General features: G+C 40.4%; 1 protein-coding gene across 1 annotated transcript in view; it reads left to right on the forward strand.

Annotated features, from left to right (window-relative positions):
- Positions 1-9,482, forward strand: part of LOC109296937 (N(4)-(Beta-N-acetylglucosaminyl)-L-asparaginase-like) — a 44,282-nt gene extending 34,800 nt beyond the window's left edge. The window contains exons 9-11 of the mRNA XM_019516578.1: positions 3,722-3,789; positions 7,434-7,538; positions 8,752-9,482. Of these exons, the coding sequence (XP_019372123.1) occupies positions 3,722-3,789; positions 7,434-7,538; positions 8,752-8,853 (275 nt within the window). The 3' untranslated portion in view covers positions 8,854-9,482. The remainder of the gene's footprint in view (positions 1-3,721; positions 3,790-7,433; positions 7,539-8,751) is intronic.
- Positions 9,483-10,043: the final 561 nt, after the last annotated feature.

Below are 10,043 nucleotides of genomic sequence, written 5' to 3' on the forward strand. Positions count from 1 at the left end.
CGCATATAATCTGAACCAGAATTATTTCTATACCTCTTATCTACATATTTGCCAAATTTGCTTCTGATTACATCAGAACTCTATTATTCTGCCTCAGCAGTTGTCAAGGCTTTGATTGCCTTAGTATTCTTAGTGCCCTTTTCTAAATTGGGATATAAACATGTTAGAATGTGGTAATTTATACGAGATGATTAATTCTGTCTGAAAGTTTAGTGTAGAACATGCTGAGGTAAAGTGTCGGCCTTCCCTAGGCTTTAACTAGACCACCTTTGCATGCGTCAGAAAATAAAAAGTTATTCCAGCCTAACTGCTGGTATGTGGAAAGTAGAACAGTCTCCTAATATGAGTGTCGTGTAAAGGTCCTTCTTGCTGGTTTTTATGAAAACTTTGTTGTTCTTCAGGAAAACTGACTATTTTTAAAATCTGAAGTACAAGGAATATATCTAAGGAAATTCTGTGCTTGCAAAATATTAAAAACTGATTTTAATCTTAACCTGAAAATTATTTAAAAGTTGTAGTCTTTACCTTTTTGTTACTTAATGATATGGGAAGAAAGCTATAAGAGTTTTTTTTGGAGAAACTTGGCAGAAGAGGGGTAGGCTCCCACTTATTTTTTACCTTGGAAATATCAGGAATATCATCTTTGAAGTTGTCCCCCATTAAAACCTGGTATCTCAGATCAGTTAAGGTGTGGCAGCTAAGGATATATATATAAAGAGAATGCCTAACTGAGTTTTTTCACAAAACATTAGGTGGCGAAGCAAAGTATTAAAATAAGTATATATATTTTTTAAAAACTAGCTAAAATGTAAAAGCTTAATATTAAATATATTAATGAAAGCAAAGGATTTGCAGACATTTTTATTACCCTGCCTTCTCCCCTCAAAAGGTCACCTCTTTGGCTGCATGTAAGGTCACTACCTTTCTTTCATCACATTCTTCTAGGCTATAAGATTGCTTGAAATGCCAAAAAGTACCTAAATTTTCAGTGTTAAACAAAACAGTCAAGAAAAACGTGAATATGTTTCTGGTCTTTATATATAAGAAAAAAACAGAAGCTCATATTTCCATTTCCAGAGCCTGGTTAATTGTCTTGCTCACACAGACCGTGTCCTGTGAATCCTGAAGGGTGTGTGGTTCCACATGCCCTTTTTTCTTAGTTGCAGTAAATTAGAGGAATCACCTTAACCATAATGCCGAGAGAAGGACAGTAGAGAAAGGTCACTTCTTTGTGACCCTTGTAGCAGGTGTGGGTACATGCATAGTGGGTGGAAAGGAGAAAAGCATTTGTGGAATGTGGTTTTAACAGTTGCTTTGGGTCAGTCTGATAAAGATCTTTCTTGGGTACCATATTACTGTGCAGGAAGGGAAAAGATAATACAGCAGAGAGTTTAATCATAGCTCCATACTGAAAATATAATCACATCACCAGAGGCATAACGTGTACAGAAAATTCAATGTATTGTTCTGAAAATATTAAAGGATGATATCAGCTTAAAAAACCCACATTTTTCTCTGGAAGATGTTGCTTGTTGTTTCTACAAGTAAATATCCTGGATAAACAAAACTGAGAGATTAGGAAGTCTTTTTTTTTGCCGTCTGTCTTAGTCTGTTAACCCTTTGCCTATGACAATGCTTTCTGTACAATTAGTTTTATTTCCTGCTCTTATTCCACAAAATGGTAACCTCATTCTTCTAGAGGGCTAGTGCGTCTGGATTTCTGCAGCCACTCTTGTAGGGTGTTATCAGAATCCAATAGAAATACTTAGCCTGACTTTCAGAGCCAGGGATGAAAAGCCAGGGCAGGAAACCAGGAGGACCATTTTTTGTCTTGAAAAATAAATGCACTGTATAGCAAAATTATTGAGGCAATAAACATGAATCCCACAATGCTGTTTTACCAAGCTTAGATTTTCCAGATCTCAAAAATGACTGACTAGTATGTCAACTTAATGTCTTACTAGGATATTTGAAAATGAAAAGCTGTGCAAAAGTGGAAATAATTCTGCCATACTTCAGTCTATGGAGGTGAGATTATTGAAGGGAGGAACAGGGCAGATATATTTAATTTGATTTTTAACTTTTCTTAATGGACCCTGAAGGAGAGAAGGCCTGGTTGAACTATTTTGCTACTGGAAATCTTCTTCCTGATGTTCCACCTTAATTCATCAGGCTGGGCAGCAGTGTATTTCAGATATCGAGGTACTATTTGTTCTTATTCTACATGTATGCTGCTGTGTTTTAGTGGCATATAGTCCTATAATACAGTACAGCAGAGGGTTTCATTTTCCTCAGTATTTTAGATACAGAGGGGTGTGATTTGAGAGGCTAAATAAATGAAAAGTGATGTTTAAGTTTGGCAAGCAGGCTTCAGGCAGGCACCAAATCCATACAGAGTTTAGAGCATGGACAATATCCATAGCCAACATGGTCTTCATTTGGCATGTTCAAGGTGCTGGCATCCCAGACTGCACTCTCCAAAACACTTTTAGTGCTCTGGGTTTCTGTGTAAATCGGTTGAAGATTCTTTTGACACCACAACAGCAAACCATAGGGCAAATGACTAGCTTAATATTGCGCAGGATAGAATCTCCTGAACACTTAGCACTTCCTTTTCCAACTTCCTTACCACTTTTGCGGTAGCCTACTATTGTGAAACTTTGTACAGATTGTGTCATGCTTTAGGGCAAACAGATGCTTTTCTATGAAAGCTCTGGCTGCGTTAAAGAATTTTTAGATTTACAGGCAATATATTATCACCTTTCTCATTTGAATTCCCTTGATGCTTTAGCATATATTTGTATATGGGACATGTATATTGTACAGTCCTTCTGTACTGCGTGGGTATGTCACTGAATTCATTTGACACCTCATTTAAGGTAAGAGACACTGCATGCCAGACTGGAACTAAGTCCTTCCACGACCTGCAGTAAAGCTGGCAGGACCTGAATGATTGTCCTCAAAACTATTTGTACTTTCTTTGTTGTGACTGTAGCAGATTAGTCATTGAAAAACTTGTTCTAATGCCATCTGCACCTGCTAGTTATGCCGTTCAGCAGTCAGTCATTTCCTTTCCAAATGCCACTGGATTTTGATAGCAATGGGAACTTGGCAGCCCTTTACATGTAAGCAGTAGTGTTTGGCTTCCTCCTTTGGTTTTGTGCTGAGAAAGCAGAAGAGTTGTTTGGCTCTCAGTGGTAGCCATTTGTGCATTGTTAGAGTACTCTTCACTTACTCAAAAAATCCTCTCTAATAAAAAAGGATGTTTATTTTGCCATTTTTGCTTTGAACTGTTCTAGTTATACAGACTGAAGTGTAAATAACACAGACATACAGTAAAACTAGATTCCTCCTATGGTTTCTTAAGTGCCTGCCCTCTTTTATACACTTTTAGTGAAGGAAGACAATCATGTAAAATAAGGTTTCCATTTTACTGCTTCTTCCCCACTCCCCTCGATCTCTACTGCAGTATAGATAGGTAGTTGCCTCATCTCCAGCCTGTAGGCCGGAATAAGAGGGAGAGGGTTGTAGAAGAAGCAGTTGTGTAGGATGTATTTTGTTCCCAATGGCCACACTATAGCACAGCTGCAAAAACTTCCTTTAGCTGGTTCTACGTGCAGTCTGAGGATGTTACCCTCAGTGAAACAGTGCAAGTAAGCATCATCCACTTGCATACAAAGTATGTCATTCACAATTGTGTGTCTTTTTCTTTTCCTGCCAGCTACAGGAGATGGAGACCAGATCATGTGCTTCTGTCCATGCTTTCATGTAGTTCTGCTAATGAAACAGGTAATTTTAAAATCAAGGCAGATGTCTTTATGTCCTGACTACATGGCCAAATCTACAATACATATTTGTCACTGTGGTACTTAAAAAGTCTAGTGAACAAACAGTAATCAGCCCTTGTTAATTTTACTATTGTTTCTTGATACAGGAAACTAAAACCAAAAGAGATTATGTAAGACAAAAACTCGGAATGCTGTAGCCGGATCCTCAGCTGATATAAATCATCTCAGTACATTTGTAACTTGGCAATATGCTGCATAAAAATACGTAACAGATATGTATGTTTATATTAGTGCAGATATGGCATAAAATTACCAGATCTTACTGATGGAATACAAAATCTTTTCACTTACAATAACTACCATCTCAGATTCCTTGAAAATAGGAGTACTTTTTTTGGTTCTTACTGACTTGAACAAAACTACAGGTTTTCAAAAGTCCCTTTCCTCCCAGTGCAGACTGATGTGTACAGTTACTGTCTCTTATCAGTTGCTTATCTCAGGCCTTTAAGTACTTCATTTCTTTATTTAGAACAAGATCTTGTCCTGTATTGTTGGAGGGGTACCATGCAACTAATATCCCTGGAGGCTCGCTAAGAGCTTTGTTGTGTATATTCAGGGGGTTAAACTTCATTACAATTTGTAAAAATGGTAGTGTGTTCTTTGCCTGTTGAAGCAGAGAGAGGATGTGGCCTTTTCACTCCAGGACTTGTCAGGCACTTAAGTCTCATGCAGCATGAGACCATGACTCCCTAAGACAATGCGGGACCAGCTCAGCCTGTGGGCACAAATGCCTGACCCCACCACCACCTCACACATTCCCTTTGCATTTGCTTGAGCTCTTACCTTTCTATTTGGTGATTTTTGACCTACAAAATGAAAAAATGACAGAGTTTGTTTTGAAATCAGAAATCTGTACCATTTGTCTAGAAAGAATCCCTGTTTAAAAATGAAACAAGTCAGGTCAAACAGATACCAGAACCTAATAGCCCACTGAACTGACATGGTTAAGGCACATCAGTTTCTGTAGCCAACAGCACACAAGAGTGAGGTGGCCGGCATCACATCTGGCTGCCTGTGAGCTCTCAGCCCAAAAATCCAGCTGCCCATTTAGTTAGGTCAATGAGGAATAGCATTTGTTTGAGTTCAGTGTGGGGCTTCAACTCATACTTCTGGAGCCACAGTGAAATATCTGAACCACTTCATCGCCCTACCTCCACTTCACTGTAAATTAGTTAGACCCCTCAGGCTAAGTACAGACAGTCAAAACACTGAAGGCTGAATCAGTTCAATCTTTGCAGGTTAGTCTAAGCTGCATTGATTGAACTGATAAACAAGTGAACAGACATTCTCTTTTGATTCTGGAAATGTAGCCACATGCCTGCAGTGGCCCAGGCCAGAATTGGGGTGGGGGGCACCAGAGCACGCCTCCCTGCTCTGCTGGAGCAGATGGCTTGGGCCAAAGCTAGCCCACCCACCCTGCAGGAGGAGGTGCAGGGGAGATGCAAAGCATCCTGGGCTGGGGGACTGTGAGTTGATCTAAATCTAGAAGAGATCTGGGACAGAAGTTCAATAAACCAATTTACCTTAAATCAGTTATGTTTGAGGGCGCAGGCAGAAGTGACAATTTTTGCCCAATCTGGCCACAGAAAGCAGTCTATTGCTGTGACCAAACATAAGTTCACAGCTGCAGACCACTTCAAAAATGGCCAGTTGGGTGAAAATCTGAACCCTCATTGCATGTGGGTTCAGATGAAGACATTTCAAAATATTCTGTAACTTGTGTTTGCCTGCCTACTAGCCTCCAAACTGAACAGAAGTGGGGAAAGGGTTTGGAAGAAGTTCAGTCTGGAGCCTTTTCATCCCCTGCAGGAGGGTGGGACGAGTGTATTGGAGCCGCCCCCCTTCCTCCCCAGCAAAGTGAGGGGGAGGTGCTCCAATACACCTGCCCCACCCTCCAGCACCGTCTGGAGAACCCCTAGAATGAGCTCCTTCTGCTCCCTTTCCCCCTCCCATTTTGAAAACAGTATTGACTGGCAGGGAGGAAGGGCCATTGGTAGGGGAAACCGGCTGCAGTCTGGCAGCTAACAGCTACGTTCCCCTTCCCCCTGGTACCTACAGTGAACTTCTGTTTGGTCGGGGAAATTGCTGTAACTCAGAACGCATACTGCAAAGCATTCTCAGTTACAGCAAGGAGTTTCACTTCTGTCTGCGCCCTAATGCTACGTCCGTCCAGGTTTATCTTAAACTGGTTTTGGCCAGTTTGAAAGCAGTTTGTGTACTGAACTTCTGTTGTGTTACAGATTTGAACTGGTTTCCAATCACTTATACTAGTTTATGTGTAATTTCTGCCCCTAGCCTCAATGTTTATCCAGTTCGAATTAAAAAGTACAATTACATGTACTGTAGAGTGGTAAAACATCCTTTCTTTTTGTTCCCATTCCTGCAACAATGCCATTTTTGATCCATCCCATGCCATTCAGAATATGTTCTCTTCATTAGACACTTTAGGACATTTGTGCACATGCCTGCACCGCAGTGCCGGGTGCTTTTAAAAGCACTCGTTGCTGTGTGGCATGCAGTTGTATAAGTGGTAAAATGCACATCAGCGCTGAAAAAATGGCAGTGGTGCGCTTTTGAACTAAAACACATCAAAGGTGTTTTAGTTCAAAAGCACACTGCCGCCGTTTTCTGCACAGTGACGTGCATTTTGCCACTTAATACAACTGCATGTGACAGCACAGCACGTGTAAAATTTCAGGATCTCGATTTCAGACTCGATTTCAGGATCTCCAACGTTTACTAGCACAAAAATGTATGTGTATAAATGTCCTATCCTGAAAACTCCTCTGCTCCCCTGGGATTTCAGTATAGGATGATCTTGGCTGTCCTAGCTGTAGTATCTGCAATAAAAGTGAAACAGAATAACTCTGATATCTAGCTTGGACAGTTTCTGTTTTGTGCTACCCTGGAGATTCCTCGTATTACCCCCATTCCTGTAAGCTGTTACCTTGTCATTACAAGTGCTGTTATTTGAAGGAACACTTTCATTTTAGCAAGCTGTGATCATGTCAGTCAAAGTGCCTCTCATATTTTCATTGTATATTAATTACTTTTCTCTTGATATTAGTGCACTGGCTATTCTAATTCCAGTGGAAGATTTTTATTTTATTAATACTCTTGCTAATACCCCTTCCTTCCCCACGCTCCCCCCCCAGCAAAACCAAAGCTATTTAAATAATAGCATCTAATCAAGTTGTTAAAAAGACATTCAGAATTAAGAACCTGACTGCCATGAGCTCTCTTTGGGTGGAGCCCCACTGAAACCAGCAAGGACTGGAATGGGCACAGGGAACTGCTAGAATCAGACACAAAGGTTACGTGCTATCTCAAATATTCAGCGTTGTGTCTAGTTAAAGGAAGGAGTCTAAAGTACCTGGTGATTATTCCTATGCACTTAAATACAGTAAGGGGCAGAGTGCAACAGTTCATATCCTCTGGCTTCTCTCTCTGATCAGTTTAAATAATTAGCAGTCTAACATCATGTGGGTCTGGGGTTAGTAGTTAAAGTTACTTTGATTAAAGTGTATAACAAAAATATAAATGTCTTACTTCTCAAACTGGTTGCATCTACTGTTTTTCTTTCAGGGTTTGTCTCCAATGGATGCATGTCAGACTGTGCTTGAGGATATACTCCAGAGAGTAGGAAAGGAAAATATGTTTGAACTTGGCATAATTGCAGTGAATATGAAGGTACAGCTAATTGTATTATCACATATCCTGGAACACTTCCCTTTACAAAGCTATTGCACCATTGTGCCTTCATTTACTGCTCTCTCCAAGTCCTCTGGAATATGGGCAATATAGCAGAAATAAGTGGGTCAATTCTGCCCTGATTTAACAGTTCTGTTAGGAACACAGAACTAGATGGGGCCTTCCAGGCCACTGAGTCCAGTTCTTTGGGTTCGCAGGCAACCACTGGGCCAAAACTGGCATTTCAAAGGCTACAAGCTAGGGCTAAAATAAGCGTAGTATAATTGCAGTTCACTCTTGCATAGCTTTTTTGATCAGACACACTAATCACTGCCATATGACTATCAGTGACCAAGAAGAAGAAGAGAGAGTGAAGAGGCATCACTTGCAGCTTTTACATTATAGGTCTGCCCTAGTTTTCCTGGTACCCACAAGTATTCATAAGATCATAATAGTTTTCAAGATGTAGGGAATTAGGCAAAAGAATATAGAGTGCTTCTTTAAAATACCCTTTTTAAAAGAGACATTTATTTGCGCACACACAATGCAGTTCAACTTAGAGATTAGAAAGATGCACTCAGTCCCAAGGGGCATGCTGTCTAAATAATAGTGGTATATTCCATCTTGATAAAAGCTTGTGATGGACATCAAATGGCAAAATGAGCCTTGCCGATGGACATCAAATGGCAAAATGAGCCTTGCCATGAGGGCGGGGTGTGTGTGTGTGTGTAGATTTATTTTCTACAAGGAATGTCTCATGTAACCAGTATTAAACTTTAGTGGCTTTTTGCCCCTTCCCCACATGGAAATTTACTTGTTATAGACATCAGTTGGTGTGAATGTATTGAAATCTAGTATTTAAAGTTTTTATCTGGCATAAAACACAGTCCTTGGAACAGATTTTACATTGTGAAATATTGTGTTGAATTATATTTTAAAGTGCTCTCATTTCCAAAATATGACCTTTTTATATGATATAAAAAGAATCTTATTAGTTAATGAACATAAATAGTTCATTAACTGTGCATTACCAGATCTTTAGATAGATTTTAAAAGCTAAAAGAACAAATAATTTCAGTATGCTATCTTGAACAGCATTCTAATTATTTTTATCATAATAGCCTGAGAAATGTACGTAGTTCTTAATTTGTTAGTGATGAATTTGTAACTCCTGAAATTCTATATTTGTTGGCCCTTTTGTTTTTTGTTCCAGGGAGAAGCTGGAGCTGCTTCATCAATGCCATTTCCATACTGCATCTGGTCTCAAGGACAGGATTCCGTAGAGGAATTAATGCAACAACCCTGCAAGCTGTGAAAAAAGTACACTACAAGAATATTTGTCTATGTCATATAGGACAGATTGTGAACCCCTTCCTTGTCTTTGCTATGGTAAGCAGTACAAGTACAAGATCCCACCAAGACGTACAGGGATCTGCTCAGTACTCCTGAAAACCTGACTGATAAACCATGGATATTAGATTTGGAGCTTAACTTTATGCATCTTTAAAAAAAAAAAATCTTAGCTGGTCCTACATCATACCACAAGTAAGCAGTGTCTGCCTTGCATCTTATTACTTATTGGGCCACTAATTACTTTTCAGTTTTCTGACTGACTGTTAACTTGGAGCCCAAGTCTGTCATTTTTTCTTGTACTAAGTAGTATTTTACTCAGTGGGTGCATCTACATGTGCAATTAGCACACAGCAATAAACTCTAGCATAGTTTGTGCCCCAGTTTATTGCTCCTGGGCACAGCATTTTACATGTGCAGCTGGCACACTGAGCTGGGACACAGGAGCCCCTGGATGGCAGAGAACCTGGGGGGTCAGTCTGCCAGCTCGGGGTTGCTCCACCATAGCTCAACATGCTGCAGAGAGGCTGACCAGGACACAAGGGGCATTTGTACGCATACTTGCGCTGCAGCGCCAGGCGCTTTTAAAAGCAGCAACATGTGTGTCAGCGCTGAGAAAATGGTGGCAGTGTGCACTGCTGCCACTTTCTGCATGCTGACGTGCATTTTGCTACTTATAAACACGTGATGCAGTGCAATGTGCATCAACTTGCATGCGGAGCAGAGTCGATTAATCAAGTGTGCTCCAACATGCTGGATCTCCGGCACGTCCCAGCACAAAAATGTATGTGTATAAATGCCCAAGGGTGCTACAGTGCAAGGGTAGCCAGCAGGCAGTCACCACACTGTAGCACTTTAATTGCCCCAGCCAATCCTGGTCACTGTCTACATGTGTGTTTTTTGGCACATGTAACTACTACACTGCAGGATAGTACTCATCTTAAACGATACTTTCCTACAGCGGAGTTAATTAATTTACTGCCCCATAATATGGGCACACATGTAGAAAGTAATGCTTTACTGTGGAGCTAGGTAGCTTCATAGTAAAAGCGCACGTGTAGATGCACCCAACTAGTAATCCCAGTAAATACAGATGGCAGAATTGGGTTTTAATTATTCTTGCTGCTGCCTTTTGACGGAAAATGGAGTTGAGGG

The sequence above is a fragment of the Gavialis gangeticus genome, unplaced genomic scaffold (assembly GCF_001723915.1).
Source record: "Gavialis gangeticus isolate Ggan-Ray unplaced genomic scaffold, GavGan_comp1, whole genome shotgun sequence".
NCBI classification, from domain to species: Eukaryota; Metazoa; Chordata; order Crocodylia; family Gavialidae; genus Gavialis; species Gavialis gangeticus.